Here is a 24734-nt window from a genome sequence, read left to right on the forward strand (position 1 = left end):
CCTTTGACAGTGAAAAAAAAAAATAAAAAAATACCCAACCGATTTTTAAGCCCTATTCAATTACCAAAATAGCAAGAATACGAAGTGGGACAGCACATTATTCTTGACAAAGGGGGAGCAATGCAGGCTTGGCATTGGAATTGTTACAAATGACATTAAATGAAAATATTTGTTATTCTATGCTGAAATAAATAAAACAAGAAGTAATTGTAACAGGATGCTGTTACGAAGTCTCCCAAACAAAGCTCCCATAACTCTCCATTCATATGTTCATTTGATTTGATTTTTTGTCCCAAGAATATATATGGCTTACGAGTAGGAATCTCCACCATTTACAAGTATTCAAACAGGAGGGGGTGGTGGTGACCCCCCAGGGAAGTTACCTACATTTCATTTGATTTGTTTTATTGTCCCCTACAAGAATATATATGGTTTTAGGGTGGGGATCTGGACCGTTTACAAGATAATAGCAAATTCTCAAATTGAACAGGGTGGGGCGACCCCCAGGAACTTCCCTTTAATTTCATTTCATTTGTTTTATTGTCCCCTACAAGAATATATATGGTTTAGGGGTGGGGATGTTGACCGTTCACAAGTTTTCAAACAAGAGGGGGTGGGGTGACCCCCTCCAGACTTCCCTTTTATTTCATTTCATTTGTTTTATTGTCCCCTACAAGAATATATATGGTTTAGGGGTGGGGATCTGGACCGCTTAAAAGATAATAGTACATTCTCAAATTGAACGGGGTGGGGGTGACCCCCAGGAACTTCCATTTAATTTCATGTGATTTGTTTTATTGTCCCATACAAGAATATATATGGTTTAGGGGTGGGGATGTTGACCGTTTACAAGTTTTCAAACAAGAGGGGGTGGGGTGACCCCCCAGGGACTTCCCTTTAACTTCATTTCATTTGTTTTATTGTCCCCTACAAGAATATATATGGTTTAGGGGTGGGGATCTGGACCATTTACAAGATAATAGCACATTATGAAATTGAACGGGGTGGGGATGACCACCGGGGACCTCCCTTTAATTGCATTTGATTTGTTTTATTGTCCCAATCAGGAATATATATGGTTTAGGGGTGGGGATCTGGATCGGTTACAAGATATAAGCATATTCTCAAATTGAAGGGGGTGGGGATGAACTCCCAGGGACTCCCCCTCTATTTCATGTGATTTGTTTTCTTGTCCTATAATCATTTCTGAAGACTGCATGTATCTACCACTTACAGTTTTCAAATTATATTCATTTGAAATTTTTAGAAAATAAAATCCCATAGGGTTCTATAGTAAAACCCTCCCTTCTTTCTACCCCCCAAAATAGCCCTTAATAGACCCCAATGCACAAACGAAAGATTGATGGCTCACCTAGACATATAAGTCTACCATTTTACGAAATCCTAAGTCAATCTGAAAAGCGGTTTTGGAGAAACGCTGCGGACAAGTTCATTTTTTAAAGTGGCGGAAGAGGAAGAGGAAGAGGAAGAGGAAGAAGAAGAATAATAAAAATAATAAGAACTGACCAAAAATGTGAACCTTATCTTAAACACACAATACCTAACTAATGCTCTTTTGCGTATAAATAGTAAGCAATTTACTACTATACATTTTATACATCTGGCCAAAAAGGGATCTCCATGGCCTGTTAAACGATGGCGGCCTTCCATCGTTAAAATATCATGCGCCATCGTCAAAAGATGCCCGCCATCATTAAATTATCTTCTGCCATAGTCAAATGAAACCCGCATTGTCAAAAATTGTTTTCGTTTTTCTAGCAGTCGCCATTTTTGTTAGCAATTATAATCAATTAACCCTTAGGTTATTGTATTATAATCCAAAGGGTCCCCCTTGATTACAGTTTTAATGCCCTGAGGTATATCCGGCCAAAGATCACTAATCACTCGTACAGGTAGATCAACACACCTTGCATGAGAACAAGATAGATGACTGATTGCATTATTTAATAACAATTTTCAGCAAATGGAAATTTAGATTAAAAATTAAATTTTAAATCCAGTAATAAAGAAAAAAAAGTTCAAGTCGAACACGTGCTTATATTGACGACTTACGCAATCAGCATCCCCCCTTTTTAAACAAGTACAAAATAAGACATTAAACTGAACATTATTCATGCCATATAACACGAGCATAGCAATTATCGATAATATTTAATATCTTTACAAGTTCAAAAGTAAATACACAATTATTAACTATAACTTGATTATATCTGAAGAAATCTTGTATCGTAATTCCGAATTCATTCTGTAATTTACAATCAAATTGATACATCCAGTCTTCCAGTTTTCATTCAGTATCGAAAGATAAATGTTGCATAGTAAATATATTACTATGAAATAAGCTATTTAAAGTCATTAAAAAAAATTCAGTTGTAAACGTTTGTCCTTCAAATCTTTTCTTCAGTGTTTTACAAAACGATTACGAAACTTCTGGTATTTGATGCTGCAAATCGTCGATTCCAGTTCTGCCTTTGACAGTGAAAAAAAAAATAAAAAAATATCCAACCGATTTTTAAGCCCTATTCAATTACCAAAATAGCAAGAATACGAAGTGGGACAGCACATTATTCTTGACAAAGGGGGAGCAATGCAGGCTTGGCATTGGAATTGTTACAAATGACATTAAATGAAAATATTTGTTATTCTATGCTGAAATAAATAAAACAAGAAGTAATTGTAACAGGATGCTGTTACGAAGTCTCCCAAACAAAGCTCCCATAACTCGCCATTCATATGTTCATTTGATTTGATTTTTTGTCCCAAGAATATATATGGCTTACGAGTAGGAATCTCCACCATTTACAAGTATTCAAACAGGAGGGGGTGGTGGTGACCCCCCAGGGAAGTTACCTACATTTCATTTGATTTGTTTTATTGTCCCCTACAAGAATATATATGGTTTTAGGGTGGGGATCTGGACCGTTTACAAGATAATAGCAAATTCTCAAATTGAACAGGGTGGGGCGACCCCCAGGAACTTCCCTTTAATTTCATTTCATTTGTTTTATTGTCCCCTACAAGAATATATATGGTTTAGGGGTGGGGATGTTGACCGTTCACAAGTTTTCAAACAAGAGGGGGTGGGGTGACCCCCTCCAGACTTCCCTTTTATTTCATTTCATTTGTTTTATTGTCCCCTACAAGAATATATATGGTTTAGGGGTGGGGATCTGGACCGCTTAAAAGATAATAGTACATTCTCAAATTGAACGGGGTGGGGGTGACCCCCAGGAACTTCCATTTAATTTCATGTGATTTGTTTTATTGTCCCATACAAGAATATGTATGGTTTAGGGATGGGGATGTTGACCGTTTACCAGTTTTCAAACAAGAGGGGGTGGGGTGACCCCCTAGGGACTTCCCTTTTATTTCATTTCATTTGTTTTATTGTCCCCTACAAGAATATATATGGTTTAGGGGTGGGGATGTTGACCGTTTACAAGTTTTCAAACAAGAGGGGGTGGGGTGACCCCCCAGGGACTTCCCTTTAACTTCATTTCATTTGTTTTATTGTCCCCTACAAGAATATATATGGTTTAGGGGTGGGGATCTGGACCATTTACAAGATAATAGCACATTAGAAATTGAACGGGGTGAGGATGACCACCGGGGACCTCCCTTTAATTGCATTTGATTTGTTTTATTGTCCCAATCAGGAATATATATGGTTTAGGGGTGGGGATCTGGATCGGTTACAAGATATAAGCATATTCTCAAATTGAAGGGGGTGGGGATGAACTCCCAGGGACTCCCCCTCTATTTCATGTGATTTGTTTTCTTGTCCTATAATCATTTCTGAAGACTGCATGTATCTACCACTTACAGTTTTCAAATTATATTCATTTGAAATTTTTAGAAAATAAAATCCCATAGGGTTCTATAGTAAAACCCTCCCTTCTTTCTACCCCCCAAAATAGCCCTTAATAGACCCCAATGCACAAACGAAAGATTGATGGCTCACCTAGACATATAAGTCTACCATTTTACGAAATCCTAAGTCAATCTGAAAAGCGGTTTTGGAGAAAAGCTGCGGACAAGTTCATTTTTTAAAGTGGCGGAAGAGGAAGAGGAAGAGGAAGAGGAAGAAGAAGAATAATAAAAATAATAAGAACTGACCAAAAACAATAAGTCTCCAAACTTTGTTTGGGAGACTTAATAAGCAATCAAGTTATATCAGCCTTCTCACCATTCCTTTCATGGAAATTAAGCAATAAAATGTTTTCGATCACGACACGCCATGCATAGACAAGGGATTTTGTCATGGTGAAAGTTCCTCTATCGTTCAGTTTTCATCCATGAAGATTCCTGCAGGCTTTGATATATGCAATGCATCTGGTTAAGAATTGGCCACATCTTCCTATCTTTATCATGTTTATGTTAGTAATAAAATAGATTGATCATGTTTATAATCATCCTATCTTTATCATGTTTATGTTAGTTATAAAATAGATTGATCATGTGTATAATCAAAACATGCTCCTGAAAAAATCTAAGTTAACAATATTGTCACTGTTATTTATTATGACATATTGTTATTATATTTTTTTACGAGATTTTGTCATATTTTATTGCACTGATCATTTTTAACACAAAATATATACCTTATCTTGGTTCCAAACCAGCCAGTTTCCTGCATTGTGTGTTAGTTTATGTTTGTCACACATCCATTCACTGGTCTGCACAGCTTCCGTTTCACTGATGAAACATTGCATCTGAGAACATGAATATTCAATGTGAAAAGGTGATTGTTGGCTGCGTTTTGCATGGATTGTGGACTGATAGAAATCTGAAATTCTTTCCATTGTGATAACCAAGCATTCCTTAACACCTGTAGCTATATCAGGTACAATTAACCCGGAGGAGGTTTTGTGGACGATGTAAAGAAGAATCTTGTTGCCTTCAACACATACAACAATATCATGTGACTTGTCAAAAGATAAACCAATAAATCCTGAAAACAGGAGTGTTCTTCCCTTGTACTGCTTGAGGGTCCACATGCTCAGACATGCACTGATGAGACGATTTGGTAGGGCTGGTGGTATGATAGTTCCTTTGAAAAGAAATGCTAAACAAATAGCTCTCTCTGGTGTACACTCTTTGTCCATGAAGCTGGTGGTGTTTCGCTCTATAACCATGCAGGGAACAAAAAAGTTTTCCACTGGTAACCGACTTCCTGTAATTGTATCATATCTTCGCTGCTCTGCCAAGATGTCCAAATAAATAAGAATGTTAAATATAAACTCTTTGTATGGCAGAATTGCACTGAAATCTTTTTGTTCCCAAATAAAATAGAGGTCCTCCCGTCTTATGGTCCCCCTTTCTGACATCCGCTTGAAAGTTTTCTGCATTCTTGTTTCTTTGGGCCAAAATACTTTATCTGCAAAATATAACAAAATAAAATCTTATAAAAATAGAACAAAATGTGGTGTTAATTGCTAACAACTTGTCAACACAAAACAAACCGATTGGTATATCAAGGTAGGGTTAAACATGTTTGTAACTAATTAAAGTTCCCTTGAAATCCTACAGAAGTATTTGACCAGAGAATTATATGAGTTTTGTGAACTAGTAATTGGGTTCAAAACTTTACCTTGTCATTATATTTTACAACTTTCACATTATATTGACCAAGTGTATTAAGTTTCAACTCCATATGACCACAACTCCAAGATAAGCTACTGTCATAAGGTGTAATACCACCAAATCATGGTACGTCACATCCGGTTGCATACGAAAGTAGGCCTAAAAAAATATTCCCTTGAATTTGACAGTTGTAGAAAATGAACCCTGCATTTCAATGCACTTAAATTTTTCTGAGTCGTAAATATGTATGTTGGGTGTCTGAAAGCATCATTCTTTTTCTAATTGGTGGTCTTATAAAATATTTTGGAACGTTAAGGTTACATAGTTACCAAAGCAGGTAACCAGTAAATAACAGTGTAAAAATTGGGTTGTCTACCCTCGGCGGTGGTAACTTTCTTATATGCAATGAAATGTAGTGTGAAATTTTCACTGTATCACTGGAAAGGATTGAACTTTACACGTGCAAAGTATTTCTTTGGTTGAAATAAAGGTAAATACTGTACGATTTTTTTAAAAGTGCCATTTTAACAAAGACTAATAGGGAAAAATCAATGGTGGTATTACACCTATTTAGGTGTAATACCACCAAATCATGGTACGTCACATCCGGTTGCATACGAAAGTAGGCCTAAAAAAATATTCCCTTGAATTTGACAGTTGTAGAAAATTAACCCTGCATTTCAATGCACTTAAATTTTTCTGAGTCGTAAATATGTATGTTGGGTGTCTGAAAGCATCATTCTTTTTTTAATTGGTGGTCTTATAAAATATTTTGGAACGTTAAGGTTACATAGTTACCAAAGCAGGTAACCAGTACATAACAGTGTAAAAATTGGGTTGTCTACCCTCGGCGGTGGTTACTTTCTTATATGCAATGAAATGTAGTGTGAAATTTTCACTGTATCACTGGAAAGGATTGAACTTTACACATGCAAAGTATTTCTTTGGTTGAAATAAAGGTAAATACTGTACGATTTTTTTAAAAGTGCCAATTTAACAAAGACTAATAGGGAAAAATCAATGGTGGTATTACACCATAAGCATTTTGTATAAGTTTTCATGAAATTGTGTTGAAAAATTTGGGGACAAACGTACGGACATTGGTAAATCCTAATGACCCTAGCTGTACTATTGCAGGGGCATAGGAATGGGTTGGTTTATGTTTAATGTACAAGTTTGAAAACCAAATGGACTAATTTTAGGTTTTGATCTACGTTACTTTCGCAATAAGTGCTAAGAAATTAAGTAAAGACCCTGTAGATCATTGCATTACACATGTAACATTAATATAAATTGTAAGATGAAACAAAGATCAATTAAAAGATACATATTATCGCATACACAGAAAGTAAGCAAATTCATTTCAGCTTTAATTGGTTTTTAACAGGATGAATAATACGAGTGAAAACCCTGGTATTGAAAAACTGTCTGCTAATTATATAATCATTCTTTAAAAAGCACTAAGAACATAACAATCATTGCTCAATATCACATATATATAACATATAAAAATATGTACTCTGACTCATTTCAAACAACGGAATTCATAAATTATTCTTTTAAACATATGTTAAAGGTCAGAGTTCCAATATTAGTTGTAATATAAATATATTTGTATCTGTCACAAACACATAAAAAGAACACTCAACTGTCAAACAAGAATGGAAAAGCTCCAACCAATAGCATTGACACAAATATATATTTCATGAGTATTGAAAACACAACATGAACTGACATAAATACCTGTCACAAAGGACCTCATGATCTCTATAATAGGTATTGACATGAATACATGTCATAAACGACCCCATAACCTCCATAATAAGTATGGAAATAAATACCTGTCACAAAAAACACATTTCCTCAATTATTAGTATTGACATAAATATGTGTCACTAAGGACCTTAAGTACCTCCAAAATAAGTATTGACATACATGCCCGTCACTAAGGAACTAATTACCTCTATAATAAGTATTGACATACTTACCCGTCACTAAGGATCTCCTAACCTCCATAATAAAACTGATATAAATATCTGTCACAAAGACTTGCATAACCTCCATATTAAGTATTGACATAAATACATGTCACAAAGAATTTCATAGCATCCATAATACGTATGGACATAAATACCTGTCACAAAGACCCTCAGTACCTCCATAATAAGTATTGACATAAATACCTGTCATTAAGACCCTCAGTACCTCCATAATAAGTATTGATATAAATACCTGTCACTAAGGACCTCATAACCTCCATAGTAAGTATTGACTTAAATACCTGTCATTAAGAACCTTATTACCTCCAAAATAAGTATTGACATGAAAACCTGTCACAAAGACTGGCAGTACCTCCATAATAAGTATTGATATGAATACCTGTCACAAAGGATCTCATAACTTCCACCATAAGAAGTGGGTTGATGATGACGTAATTTCCTAGCTGTGGAGTCTCAAAGTATACAATCTTCCCCAGTGAGTGGTTGAAATGCAGGAAATCTTTGAGTTGGTCTGGAGACAATACTGACACCTTGCTTATAGCATTTAATTCTTCAACATCCTCTAATGACAAGATTTGTTTTCCTTCGGCCACCAGTTCTGCAATCTCAAGCTCAAGGGGGACACATGCATTTGGCATTTGTTCGCCCCAGCACGGATGTTCAAACGTAAGATCTGTAATGGTCTTTTTGAGGACTTCAATTTCTGGGTCTGTTTTATCCCTTGCATTAACAAATATCCGTTGTGTAAGGATTAGGTGGTTTCTTCCCTCATGATCCTTGAACAACTCCTCTACTCCATTGTACAACTGTTCACGCTTGGACTCAACATCCTCCTGAAAGGTGATAATTAAAGACATTATCTATGATCTTTTAAAAATGATTTTTTTCCTAAAATGAATGGTCATAGTAAACATTAAAGAACATTACAAAACAGTTCATGCTTTTTATTTACTAAAAAGATTTAATACACACCAATAGTTATGTATTTTGAAGTGTTATGTGTTGTCTACTAATAATATAAACAGAAAGGGAGGAATCAATGGAAAACCCCTCCCCCCAATAAATAATTACGGTGGATTACTTCAAGGAGTTGCTCATTCAGACCTCGGTGTAAGCAAGAGTGGATAAGCGTTTCATGTGGTATGGGAATCAACCGTCATGTCCTGTTTTCAAATTTGTGCAAGTCTAGTTTAACTCTGTCAAGCTTTTTTTTAAAGACTTGTGGATAAATGAACTTCGACAGGGACAAAAAGGTAGCAAAATTGAAATCAAATCCTCAAACAAAGACAGGCGTATGCCTTTAACATACGAAGAATTGTTCTGTTAAGTTAAAGAAATCTGGGTTGAAAACATAGTTGATTTCATAGTTAAGGTACCCAAGTTTCCATACCTTCCTAACAACAATCAACAATCAACACACTATCGTGAATATTTTATTTAAATATATTATTAATCATGGTTGAAATCGCAGGGCAGTGATTGCATTGCAATCTTATCTGGTAACTAGGTACATTGTTTATATCTCCTGCGCCTCTATATCATAACGTTATTCATATTGACCAATCAGGATGCAGCATAGGTACCCTTGATGTGTCTGGCATTTCATATCAACCAATCAAGAGCTAGTATTCATATTTCCCGCCTCATTAATTAGCCAATCAGATTTAAGTAAATTATCATCGTCTGGCATCATCAGCAGTTTCAGCATTCAAAATAATAACTTGCAGCAGCGAACACCTTGTTTAAACTAAGGCTAAAGATTTTTATTCCCAACCTCCCGACCCTCATTCATGTATATATATATGTCATGAAAATCAGTTCATGAACTGTCTTTTAAGTTTGTATTGTCATGTTTGGTTTATTTTTTTTTGTACTGTTTACCATGTATATTGTATTCATTGTATTTTCATGTGTAGTTTAGTCTTGATGTTTGAGAACCACAGTTTTTATTACACATCATTTATCTTTTGTATTCATGCATTACTTACATTTTGTATTTGCCTTAATTCATTTAGCATTATGTTCAATTATTGTATAATTGAAATAATTACATGCATACTTAATAAACTGTGGTTAGTTTTCCCAAACCTGTCTTTGTTTAAATATATAACCAACACTGCCTTATGTTCTATTCGGCCGCTGAATCCTTCCGGTGTATCCAAACTTGATTTGGGACGTTATATAAGTCATACCATATCAAGCGTTGGCAGGGAGGCTGAAAAGAGGCAGTGTTTATCACCATTGGCAAAGGGGGGAAGGGTGGGTCCCTATTTTCATAACATAAGATTAATAGTTAGATTTAGCCTTTATCTCGCTTGATAGCATGCACCTGTACATAAGTTGTTCATAATCTTACCAATTGTTGATTTTAGCATGCACTTGTACATAAGTTGTTCATAATCTTACTAATTGTTGATTTTAACTCAATTGAGTAAAATATATAAAAAGGATCCACGAACTAATAAATGCCAAATATCAATGGTCTATCGTAGTTAAAATACTTATATTAACATAAGGGTATGGAGATTATTTGTTCAAAATTTAATAAAAATTGATTACATGTTTTTTGTGAAATTTATTCACAATCATATACTATATTCAAAGGTTAAACAAGCTGATAAATGCCAAAGTCAATGGCTTATCTTAATTTAAGTTCTTCTTAAAAACATAAAGGGTCAGACATTATTTGTACACAATTTAATTTAAAAAAAATATTCCAGATCTTTGATAGTTTTGTGAAATTTATTCACAATCATAACAATCCAATTATTTAGAGCTTGGTCTATTGTAAAGACAATTATCTGTTGTTGATTGCCATATGTTGACCACTAGATATTCTTTGGGCTGCTGTCTAAGTAACCCTAAGGAATATCTGTTTTAATCATATGAATTATTGATATGAAACAATTATGATCCATTTTACCAGGATTTTCTCTTAAGTTAAAATTTTCTCATGTTATATTAAATGAATAAAAGACAACCTAAATGATTAATGGTTACATAATACAAATATGAATAAATAACTGGACCAGAACAGATTGAATTGATCAGCCTCCCATTAATATCAAGGTAACTTACCATGAGTACTTTGTCTTTATGGGTGGCAACAAACAAGATTTTCGGAATGCCTACATATACAACCTTACAATATGTCAGGATTGAGTTCACCCAATGTTGCAGAAATACTGAAAATATAAAGAAAATACAATATAAGTTTAATAAGCTCACTGACATGTCATATAATTGATATTGATGAAAACAAATGAAATCTGTTTAATTGGGTTATAACGTTCGTACTTTTGAAACTTCAGTATTTGTGCAAAGTAAATACGAAATTCCTTTAAAATCCAAGCAAGCTGACTATTCTGTGTATTTTGTCAACCATTTCAAAAAATGGTGGCTGACAGATAATTTTTGACATTGAGAATCAATTTGAAATAAAATATAATACTTAAATTTCTTTGAAATTCTATATCAAATAGATGTCCCTATAAAGTTATGATTTAAAGGGAAATTCCGCGATTTTTTACTTATCATCTTATTATGTTCATCTTAACATAAAAAACACATTTGCAAAGTTTTAAATTTATATTTCATCTAATAACGGAGAAAATCAAGTATTTGTAACTTTTTTTGTTGAATTCTCGAGTGGGTCGTGACGTATTAGCCCGATTTATTGAATTCTGGGAAAAAATAAAATCTGTTTAACTCTTATAGCTTATCGACAATATACGTAATTAAAAGCGCACAGCTGACGAATGGTCGTAGTTATTAACCACAATATAATAATGAACGAAAATGAATATGCATATACCGTTTTGTATTGATTGAATTAAACTCCTATAAAATTATCTCTAGTAAATGTTTTTGAATAAAATTAATTAATTATTGTTGAGATTTTATTCATAAAATATTTATTGAACATTTTTACTGATATTGAAGTGAAAATATTTCAGTTCTATTTACCCTTATTGTTTTGATAATCATTTCAATGCAACTAATGTGTGAGCAGAGTGTGTATATTATTTTGTAAAGGTCACTGTATATTTCTCGGCTTGAGGTCAATTCGTTTACCTTGTAGCTATTTAGCCGCAGGTGTGAGTTCTAGCGTACACAGGTATAAATGTTGTTATTTGGAAAGGATAAACAGAAAGGATAAGAAAGAGTTTGATGTCACGATGTTAATACACTAAGATTTAATACACGATGAGAACAAAGTTTCAATAATTAAATTGTGTAAATTAATTGAAAATAAAATTCAGATTCGTAAATCCGAAAATGTATAAAAATAAAAGGAAACAATTTCTGATTACTTTCTTAGCGGCAATTGGCATAAAGATTCAAATATGAAGTAACAAATAGTAGTTTTAATCTTTAATAAAAATTAAATGCAATATTACCTAATTTGATATACCATTGATTTGTACATCTGTTTGATATCATTGACTTTACCGGAATTTCTTATCTTGTATTCAAATCTGGCTGTGTTTAAATGCTAATAAAACTATTGCAATTTTAAAGTTTTTAATTGACAAAAGAATACCACATACATGATCTTTTTTTAGTTTCTTTTTAACATTTTATTCTTACATAATTAAATTCATTTGACAATCATTTACACGAACTTTTTGTGAAAAAACAACAATTATCTAAGCTAAGGCATTATCTTTTTTTAAGGATTTTTGAGGATTATTTTTTTTAATTCTATGATAATATTTGTGCAATGTTGAACATGATAGCCGTCATGAATCCAAATAAGTAATACAGTAGTTGTAATAAAAGTTATATTTTAGTCATGCATAACTGATATTGACGAATTTAGAATAGTTCGTCCATACATTGTTGTTCTTGAAACAATCATTATTAGTATACATGTAAGTTTCCTGACGTATATAGCCATTGAGGATGAGCTCCAGAGTAAGCAGACTAGTAGCGTTTCGTTCATTTGTTTGTTGGGAAAGGAGAGGAAATGCAACCGCTTGTACAGATAAACGACAGAATTACCATACAAGCATTTATAGTCAACACAATCAGAAACAGTTCCCATCGTTAGACGGGGAATATGAAGGCTTTCAAGAATGAACAAGTGATATGTCTAACTTGAACAGTTAGAAAACGGACTATCGACATCGACCGCTCTTGATATTTGAAATTGTATGCATATATACGTATACGTGTATGATAGTGATGAGTTCTTGTGTCTGACAAAAACTAAATTCCTTCATGGTTATATCTTGCCATACGTTTATATTGGTTTGTAAGGTGATTACTCAAAATCGTTATTTGAAAATCCTGTTTGTGAGATGTATATTCATTTCAATACAGAAATTTCGTCTATATATTTCACAAGTGTATAACACGGAGAAGCTCCGAAGGTCCATTACTCCCATTTTGTTTGGGTATGAACCATCGATGTTGACAGCAATATCAAAGAATAAGATGATGATGGTAGAAAGAACTATGGGCGTCATGTGGTAAATATTACATGCATATCGGACAATGAGTTGTCAATCTGTATGAAAAGATTTCCAATACAACCATATTATTGAGAAGGAATGTTTACATGTTATACTCTCGTACACAGTTAGTATTACAGGGTTCTTGTGGCGTTCACCTTAGACACACATCTTTTTAACGATGTTTAAAAAAAAGACCGAACCAATTTAATGTCATATTTCCCTATTTTTTAAATATAACTAAAAGTCTTTCATCTGAAAAGAATACCCCTATTTAGCGGACAAGTAATTTATTCTTTTTTCTGTTATTGAATACCAAGAAAGAAAAAAATCCCGAAATTAATTTGAAACTTTGATACTCAAAACTTTCCCAGCAATATATTCACATCCCTTCGGGATAACTAGTCTTTGTCCAGTGGCATATATAACAATTGTGATGACGAATTCCTTCCTTTGTTCGGGAACAATCTTATTGAATTATAAATCTGTGATTTTAATATGCCCACAACTTCAATGAACCAAAGCAAAAGTTATACATCGACCTGTATTTAAATTAAATTGGTTCTCTTCTTCTTCTGGTATACAATAGTCTATTGACATTCGATGATTACATACTGTTGGCATACGTGGACTAGTCTATTTACAACACTTTTACCCCTATTTATTCAAAATATATTTTTTTTCTTATGTTCAATGTATACATAAAATTGAGAAAGGAAATGGTGAATATGTCAGCGACAACCACCCGACCATAGAGCAAACAACAACCGAAGGCAACCAATGGGTCTTCAATGTAGCGAGAATTCCCGCACCCATAGGTGTCCTTCAGCTGGCCCCTAAAAATATGCATAATAGTACAGTGATAATGGACGTCATACTAAACTCCGAATTATACACAAGAAACTAAAATTTAAAAGCATACAAGACTAACAAAGGCCAGAGGCTCCTGACTTGGGACAGGCGCAAAATTGAGGCGGGGTTAAACATGTTTATGAGATCTCAACCCTCCCCCTATACCTCTAGCCAATGTAGAAACGTAAAAGAATAACAATACGCACATCTAAATTCAGTTCAAGAGAAGTCCGAGTCCGATGTCAAAGATGTAACAAAAGAAAATAAATAAAATGACAATAATACATAAATAACAACAGACTACTAGCAGTTAACTGACATGCAAGCTCCAGACCTAAATTAAACTGATTAAAAGATTATGTCTTCATCATATGAATATCAGGTACATGTATATATTTTAAATTGCGCTATAGTACCGTAACTTTCTATCCAGTCGTATAAACGAATCGTCGGCAAGTACGTACATTTTTTTAAATCAATATTTCTGGTATGTTCCAATCTGTCCTTCACTTTTGACAATGAGTATATATTATATTTTCCCAAATTCACCCTTGGAAAAAATATTTAAATAGATTTTAATTTCATCAAATCTTATTTTTTGGGCATTATTTATATTTTTATGAATAATATTCTTTACACCAGAAATGTTATTTATAAACAGGCGTATGAGTTTGGTAATGACAAGTAAGACAGAGTTGTGTATTATACATCTGATAGTTCAAAATGGAAAGTTAAATGTTCAGCCGTGTACACTGATCAATACCTGCAGAAGTGAAACGATGCGTGAACTTGCAAGCCCGACAGGAAATCGCTTGAATACCTGGACGTGTCACCTCACACCCCTCACAATACCTTTGGAAGTAATACCTTTAGCCATGCTGGTGATCAGAAGAGGGAAGATCAAAATCTATTTGAAAACAGTTTATTACTTTAAAGAATTATGAACAAATTAGATTTTCGAAAACAATTATCACGGAACACTTATTTATGATTTCAACTTTAACTTTTCACCTAATTCCAATATCAAGTTTAGAAACAACAGACCATGGTAATTTAAAGAATATTGTCCGTATCAAGTTAGTTAGTCGGATAAAACAACCGTACGATTGACAAGATATCGACACGCAATTACGACTACATCGGTTACTGTAGTTTTGTTTCTTTGTGGTTTATAGACATATCGTTTCATTAATCGGGAAAGAACACAAAATGGCGGCAATGCAGATAATTGATACTCTAAATTTAAAATCGATGGTGATCGCTTATCTAGCGGAATAAAACTTTAATATCTATGAATTTGAGCATTTTTATACAGAATGAACATAATATCAATTTTTGATTTTTTTGCGAAGTTTCCCTTTAAATTAAACAAAAGCTACGTTTTTACAATAACTGTTTTCCAATGTCACAAATTTTCACAAACAATTTAGAAAATAAAACCATAAAAAGTTAAAAGAAGCTGCTCATGACAATTTTTGTTTTAAATGGTGCATATTGCAAATAAATGATATTAGTTTTTTTCGGTTTGTTATCAAACTTAATATGCTTAACGCAGTTTAACATTTCCTCATACAATTCCTGTTACCCACTACAAACAGACTATTATTACAGAAGAAACAAGTAAGTTGATATTGAATAGTATTTTTGAATGCTAGTTTTATTTTTAAATTGTCTTTTAAGCATCATCTTCTTATTTGTTGCAAGTTTTATTTTTCTGTACAGACCAAAAACAATAACGATGCATCATTAAAAGTATATAATTGACATGATTCTTACTTATTATTTCTTGCTCTGACAATATTTGTTGGTTTTTCACTTGTTTTTTTAATCACTAGTCTATTTTTGTGTCCAGTCACATGTACTACCAAATGAGATATTTATACATGTAAAGTTCCCATCGAATGAACTTCAAAGAGAGCAACATCTGTTTGATTACCTTCCCAATATGTAACAATTTTCACAGTAAACTTGAAGCCTGGTTTTTATTGTTGAAAATGGATTGATTTTTTTTTATATATAGAAAACGATGTGAATCTTTGTATTGTAACCAACTTGCTGTATATGTGTACGTACCTGCTGGAGTTGGTGTCATGTGCTGTCCTGGAAAACACAGAACATCTGGGACTATTTCATGCAACAGCTTACTTCCATCAAATACCACGAGAAACAAAGCCCTGAACGTCATGAAGGTTTGGTGTGTCGTATAATAGACATACTGTCCACCGAAGTCCCAAAAAATGAGTCTTCCAACTTTCATCTTGTAGTTTCCACTTTTAAGGACTTTTTCCATTTTCTTTCTTATTTCTTCTCTTGTCATTTTCGATTGCATGCGTGTTTTCAACTCTGGTCTTCTCTGGGACTCACTGTCAGACATTTGAGGTGACAAAGATTTGACTGCTAGAGGCTTTTGAGAAGGACCACTTGTCATGATGTTATCATCACTTCTAACAGGATTGGACTCTGGTAGCTGTTCAAATGGCTTCTCTGATTCTTGTCTTTCAACCTCTTCTACTGAAGTCATTAACACCTTATTGTACACAACATCCAAGGCATTATACGTTTCTGTAAAATATTATATATCACTTGAATAGATAATTTATTTTCAATAAAGATCTATTTCTGTTAAATAATTAGCAAATGTTATACTGGTACCATTTTGTTTAAAATAATCATCAACAGGCATGATCATGGTCAAATGCATTTAATGATTGTTAACACAAACTAAACATATCTCAAGGGAATTAATAAGGCCCGTTTTGTCATATTTTGTTTTTACAAAGAATAAAACTACCATGTATCTGTTTTATTGCCGTGTTCTTACTTTGGGTGATCAGCAAAGACTCCGGAATATATTTGAAACTAGAGACCTCATGAATGATTTAAGTTAGGTTTTAGAATCAGGATAATTTCTAAACGTTTATAGATAGAAAGCAATGGCAATAACTGAATAGGCAATACACTCCAAGTTAATAGCTAATACATTATAGTATATTCTTAACAAAGTGAACTAATATAGGTATATAATAGACGATAAACTCCAAGTTGATAGCTAATACATTATAGTATATCCTTTAACAAAGTGAACTAATATAGGTATATAAAAGACGATAAACTCCAAGTTGATAGCTAATACATTATAGTATATCCTTTAACAAAGTGAACTAATATAGGTATATAAAAGACGATAAACTCCAAGTTGATAGCTAATACATTATAGTATATCCTTTAACAAAGTGAACTAGTGCTGTAAATATAATATGCAGAAGGTTTTCATCAGTAGTCAGTAAAACGGTTCTATAGAAAGTATTTCTCCTAGGAAATCTTAAGGCATATAAATATTGCCACAAAATATGACTGTTTAAGTTATCATGGTAACATGTCATTTTCTCTGGTTCATCAGACCAGAATTTGTTTAAATCATAAGAGAGACTACATTCATCAATCCAAGCAAGAGTGCAAAGTTTGTATCAATTAGTTCAAAGCATACTTAAATCTAGTGCCTGATATGTGAACCATTAACATATATGACAACGTAAAGTTTTCAGTAAATCTATTTATTAAAATCGAAAATGGAAACGGGAAATATTTCAAAGATAAAACAACCAACCAAAGAGCAGAAGACAGCCGAAGGCCACCAATGGGTCTTCAACACAGCGAAAAAATCCCCAATCCAGAGACGGGCTTCAGCTGACCCCTTAAAAAATTTATACCAGTTCAGCGATAATGGATGACAGACTAAACTCCTAAACATATAAACATGATAAATGAACCAAATTTAAAAAAAAAACCATACTATTTACGCATACCCTAGAAGGTGTGCCATTTTTTTGAAAAACTGCCGTTTAATCTGAGAGTTAATGTCCCAGGGGATATGATTGTACTTACTGTATACTCTATACATCTATAGTCTCCCTGTACAATAATCTGGATGACTGTGAGATACATGTTGTATACTCTATACATCTATGGTCTCCCTGTACAATAACCTGGATGTACTGGGAGATACATGTTGTATACTCTATACATCTATGGTCTCCCTGTACAATAACCTGGATGAACTGGGAGATACATACTGTATACTCTATACATCTATGGTCTCCCAGTACAATAATCTGGATGTACTGGGAGATACTTACTGTATACTCTAAACATCTATGGTCTCCCCGTACAATAACCTGGATGAACTGATAGATACATACTGTATACTCTATACATCTATGGTCTCCCAGTACAATAACCTGGATGAACTGGGAGATACATACTGTATACTCTATACATCTATGGTCTCCCAGTACAATAATCTGGATGAACTGGGAGATACATACTGTATACTCTATACATCTATGGTATCCCTGTACAATAATCTGGATGTACTGGGAGATACATACTGTATACTCTATACATCTATGGTCTCCCCGTACAATAACCTGGATGAACTGGGAGATACATACTGTATACTCTATACATCTATGGTCTACCCGTACAATAACCTGGATGTACTGGGAGATACATACTGTATACTCTATACATCTATGGTCTCCCCGTACAATAACCTGGATGAACTGGGAGATACATACTGTATACTCTATACATCTATGGTCTCCCTGTACAATAACCTGGATGAACTGGGAGATACATACTGTATACTCTATACATCTATGGTCTACCCGTACAATTACCTGGATGTACTGGGAGATACATACTGTATACTCTATACATCTATGGTCTCCCAGTACAATAACCTGGATGAACTGGGAGATACATACTGTATACTCTATACATCTATGGTCTCCCAGTACAATAACCTTGATGAACTGGGATATACATACTGTATACTCTATACATCTATGGTCTCCCTGTACAATAACCTGGATGAACTGGGAGATACATACTGTATACTCTATACATCTATGGTCTCCCTGTACAATAACCTGGATGAACTGGGAGATACATACTGTATACTCTATACATCTATGGTCTCCCAGTACAATAACCTGGATGTACTGGGAGATACATACTGTATACTCTATACATCTATGGTCTCCCCATACAATAACCTGGATGTACTGGGAGATACTTACTGTATACTCTAAACATCTATGGCCTCCCCGTACAATAACCTGGATGTACTGGGAGATACATGTGATATACTCTATACGTCTATGGCCTCCCTGTACAATAACCTGGATGACTGTGAGATACATGTTGTATACTCTATACATCTATGGTTTCCCCGTACAATAACCTGGATGTACTGGGAGATACTTACTGTATACTCTATACATCTATGGTCTCCCCGTACAATAACCTGGATGACTGTGAGATACATGTTGTATACTCTATACATCTATGGTCTACCCGTACAATAACCTGGATGTACTGGGAGATACATACTGTATACTCTATACATCTATGGTATCCCCGTACAATAACCTGGATGTACTGGGAGATACATGTGATATACTCTATACGTCTATCATGCCTCCCCGTACAATAACCTGGATGACTGTGAGATACATGATGTATACTCTATACATCTATGGTATCCCTGTACAATAACCTGGATGAACTGGGAGATACATACTGTATACTCTATACATCTATGGTCTACCCGTACAATAACCTGGATGTACTGGGAGATACATACTGTATACTCTATACATCTTTGGTCTCCAAGTACAATAACCTGGATGAACTGGGAGATACATACTGTATACTCTATACATCTATGGCCTCCCCGTACAATAACCTGGATGTACTGGGAGATACATACTGTATACTCTATATATCTATGGTATCCCTGTACAATAACCTGGATGAACTGGAAGATACATACTGTATACTCTATACATCTATGGTCTCCCAGTACAATAACCTGGATGAACTGGGAGATACATACTGTATACTCTATACATCTATGGCCTCCCCGTACAATAACCTGGATGTACTGGGAGATACATACTGTATACTCTATACATCTATGGTATCCCAGTACAATAACCTGGATGAACTGATAGATACATACTGTATACTCTATACATCTATGGTCTCCCCGTACAATAACCTGGATGAACTGATAGATACATACTGTATACTCTATACATCTATGGTCTCCCAGTACAATAACCTGGATGAACTGGGAGATACATACTGTATACTCTATACATCTATGGTCTCCCAGTACAATAACCTGGATGTACTGGGAGATACATACTGTATACTCTATACATCTATGGTCTACCCGTACAATAACCTGGATGTACTGGGAGATACATACTGTATACTCTATACATCTATGGTCTCCCCATACAATAACCTGGATGAACCGGGAGATACATACTGTATACTCTATACATCTATGGTCTCCCCATACAATAACCTGGATGAACTGGGAGATACATACTGTATACTCTATACATCTATGGCCTCCCCATACAATAACCTGGATGTACTGGGAGATACTTACTGTATACTCTATACATCTATGGTCTCCCAGTACAATAACCTGGATGAACTGGGAGATACATACTGTATACTCTGTACATCTATGGTCTCCCTGTACAATAATCTGGATGTACTGGGAGATACATACTGTCTACTCTATACATCTATGGTCTCCCAGTACAATAACCTGGATGAACTGGGAGATACACACTGTATACTCTATACATCTATAGTCTCCCTGTACAATAACCTGGATGAACTGGGAGATACATACTGTATACTCTATACATCTATAGTCTCCCAGTACAATAACCTGGATGTATTGGGAGATACATACTGTATACTCTATACATCTATGGTCTCCCCATACAATAACCTGGATGTACTGGGAGATACTTACTGTATACTCTAAACATCTATGGCCTCCCCGTACAATAACCTAGATGAACTGGGGGATACATACTGTATACTCTATACATCTATGGCCTCCCCGTACAATAACCTGGATGTACTGGGAGATACATGTGATATACTCTATACGTCTATGGCCTCCCTGTACAATAACCTGGATGACTGTGAGATACATGTTGTATACTCTATACATCTATGGTTTCCCCGTACAATAACCTGGATGTACTGGGAGATACTTACTGTATACTCTATACATCTATGGTCTCCCTGTACAATAACCTGGATGACTGTGAGATACATGTTGTATACTCTATACATCTATGGTCTCCCCGTACAATAACCTGGATGTACTGGGAGATACATACTGTATACTCTATACATCTATGGTATCCCCGTACAATAACCTGGATGTACTGGGAGATACATGTGATATACTCTATACGTCTATCATGCCTCCCCGTACAATAACCTGGATGACTGTGAGATACATGCTGTATACTCTATACATCTATGGTATCCCCGTACAATAACCTGGATGAACTGGGAGATACATGTGGTATCCTATATACATCTATGGCCTCCCCGTACAATAACCTAGATGAACTGGGAGATACATACTGTATACTCTATACATCTATGGTATCCCCGTACAATAACCTGGATGTACTGGGAGATACATGTGATATACTCTATACGTCTATGGCCTCCCCGTACAATAACCTGGATGACTGTGAGATACATGTTGTATACTCTATACATCTATGGTTTCCCCGTACAATAACCTGGATGTACTGGGAGATACTTACTGTATACTCTATACATCTATGGTCTCCCCGTACAATAACCTGGATGACTGTGAGATTACATGTTGTATACTCTATATATCTATGGTTTCCCCATACAATAACCTGGATGTACCGGGAGATACTTACTGTATACTCTAAACATCTATGGTCTACCCGTACAATAATCTGGATGAACTGGGAGATACATACTGTATACTCTATACATTTATGGTTTCCCCGTACAATAACCTGGATGTACTGGGAGATACATACTGTATACTCTATACATCTATGGTCTACCCGTACAATAACCTGGATGAACTGGGAGATACATACTGTATACTCTATACATCTATGGTTTCCCCGTACAATAACCTGGATGTACTGGGAGATACTTACTGTATACTCTAAACATCTATGGCCTCCCCGTACAATAATCTGGATGTACTGGGAGATACTTACTGTATACTCTAAACATCTATGGTCTACCCGTACAATAACCTGGATGTACTGGGAGATACTTACTGTATTCTCTAAACATCTGTGGTCTCCCTGTACTATAACCTGGATGTACTGGGAGATACATACTGTATACTCTATACATCTATGGCCTCCCCGTACAATAATCTGGATGTACTGGGAGATACTTACTGTATACTCTAAACATCTATGGCCTCCCCGTACAATAATCTGGATGTACTGGGAGATACATACTGTATACTCTAACCATCTATGGTCTACCCGTACAATAACCTGGATGTACTGGGAGATACTTACTGTTTACTCTAAATATCTGTGGTCTCCCTGTACTATAACCTGGATGTACTGGGAGATACATACTGTATACTCTATACATCTATGGTCTCCCCGTACAATAACCTGGATGACTGTGAGATATATGTTGTATACTCTAAACATTTATGGCCTCCCCGTACAATAACCTGGATGTACTGGGAGATACATACTGTATACTCTATACATCTATGGTTTCCCCGTACAATAACCTGGATGACTGTGAGATATATGTTGTATACTCTATACATCTATGGTTTCCCTGTACAATAACCTGGATGTACTGGGAGATACTTACTGTTTACTCTAAATATCTGTGGTCTCCCTGTACTATAACCTGGATGTACTGGGAGATACATACTGTATACTCTAAACATCTATGGCCTCCCCGTACAATAACCTGGATGACTGTGAGATACATGTTGTATACTCTATACATCTATGGTTTCCCCGTACAATAACCTGGATGAACTGGGAGATACATACTGTATACTCTATACATCTATGGTCTCCCCGTACAATAACCTGGATGACTGTGAGATACATGTTGTATACTCTATACATCTTTGGTTTCCCCGTACAATAACCTGGATGTACTGGGAGATACTTACTGTATACTCTAAACATCTATGGCCTCCCCGTACAATAACCTGGATGTACTGGGAGATACATACTGTATACTCTATATATCTATGGCCTCCCCGTACAATAACCTGGATGTACTGGGAGATACATGTGATATACTCTATACGTCTATGGCCTCCCTGTACAATAACCTGGATGACTGTGAGATACATGTTGTATACTCTATACATCTATGGTTTCCCCGTACAATAACCTGGATGTACTGGGAGATACTTACTGTATACTCTATACATCTATGGTCTCCCTGTACAATAACCTGGATGACTGTGAGATACATGTTGTATACTCTATACATCTATGGTCTCCCCGTACAATAACCTGGATGTACTGGGAGATACATACTGTATACTCTATACATCTATGGTATCCCCGTACAATAACCTGGATGTACTGGAAGATACATGTGATATACTCTATACGTCTATCATGCCTCCCCGTACAATAACCTGGATGACTGTGAGATACATGCTGTATACTCTATACATCTATGGTATCCCCGTACAATAACCTGGATGAACTGGGAGATACATGTGGTATCCTATATACATCTATGGCCTCCCCGTACAATAACCTAGATGAACTGGGAGATACATACTGTATACTCTATACATCTATGGTATCCCCGTACAATAACCTGGATGTACTGGGAGATACATGTGATATACTCTATACGTCTATGGCCTCCCCGTACAATAACCTGGATGACTGTGAGATACATGTTGTATACTCTATACATCTATGGTTTCCCCGTACAATAACCTGGATGTACTGGGAGATACTTACTGTATACTCTATACATCTATGGTCTCCCCGTACAATAACCTGGATGACTGTGAGATTACATGTTGTATACTCTATATATCTATGGTTTCCCCATACAATAACCTGGATGTACCGGGAGATACTTACTGTATACTCTAAACATCTATGGTCTACCCGTACAATAACCTGGATGAACTGGGAGATACATACTGTATACTCTATACATCTATGGTTTCCCCGTACAATAACCTGGATGTACTGGGAGATACATACTGTATACTCTATACATCTATGGTCTACCCGTACAATAACCTGGATGAACTGGGAGATACATACTGTATACTCTATACATCTATGGTTTCCCCGTACAATAACCTGGATGTACTGGGAGATACTTACTGTATACTCTAAACATCTATGGCCTCCCCGTACAATAATCTGGATGCACTGGGAGATACTTACTGTATACTCTAAACATCTATGGTCTACCCGTACAATAACCTGGATGTACTGGGAGATACTTACTGTATTCTCTATACATCTGTGGTCTCCCTGTACTATAACCTGGATGTACTGGGAGATACATACTGTATACTCTATACATCTATGGCCTCCCCGTACAATAATCTGGATGTACTGGGAGATACTTACTGTATACTCTAAACATCTATGGCCTCCCCGTACAATAATCTGGATGTACTGGGAGATACATACTGTATACTCTAACCATCTATGGTCTACCCGTACAATAACCTGGATGTACTGGGAGATACTTACTGTTTACTCTAAATATCTGTGGTCTCCCTGTACTATAACCTGGGTGTACTGGGAGATACATACTGTATACTCTATACATCTATGGTCTCCCCGTACAATAACCTGGATGACTGTGAGATATATGTTGTATACTCTAAACATTTATGGCCTCCCCGTACAATAACCTGGATGTACTGGGAGATACATACTGTATACTCTATACATCT

At 35.3% G+C, this 24734-nt stretch overlaps 1 protein-coding gene across 1 annotated transcript in view; it reads right to left on the reverse strand.

The window, feature by feature from the left end:
- Nucleotides 1-24734, reverse strand: part of LOC139498901 (uncharacterized) — a 105460-nt gene that overhangs the window by 34392 nt on the left and 46334 nt on the right. The window contains exons 7-10 of the mRNA XM_071287491.1: nt 15986-16474; nt 10683-10789; nt 7984-8437; nt 4623-5398 (exon numbers count right to left, since the gene is read on the reverse strand). Coding sequence (XP_071143592.1) covers nt 4623-5398; nt 7984-8437; nt 10683-10789; nt 15986-16474 — 1826 coding nt within the window. The remainder of the gene's footprint in view (nt 1-4622; nt 5399-7983; nt 8438-10682; nt 10790-15985; nt 16475-24734) is intronic.

The sequence above is a fragment of the Mytilus edulis genome, chromosome 12 (assembly GCF_963676685.1).
Source record: "Mytilus edulis chromosome 12, xbMytEdul2.2, whole genome shotgun sequence".
Classification (NCBI taxonomy): domain Eukaryota; kingdom Metazoa; phylum Mollusca; class Bivalvia; order Mytilida; family Mytilidae; genus Mytilus; species Mytilus edulis.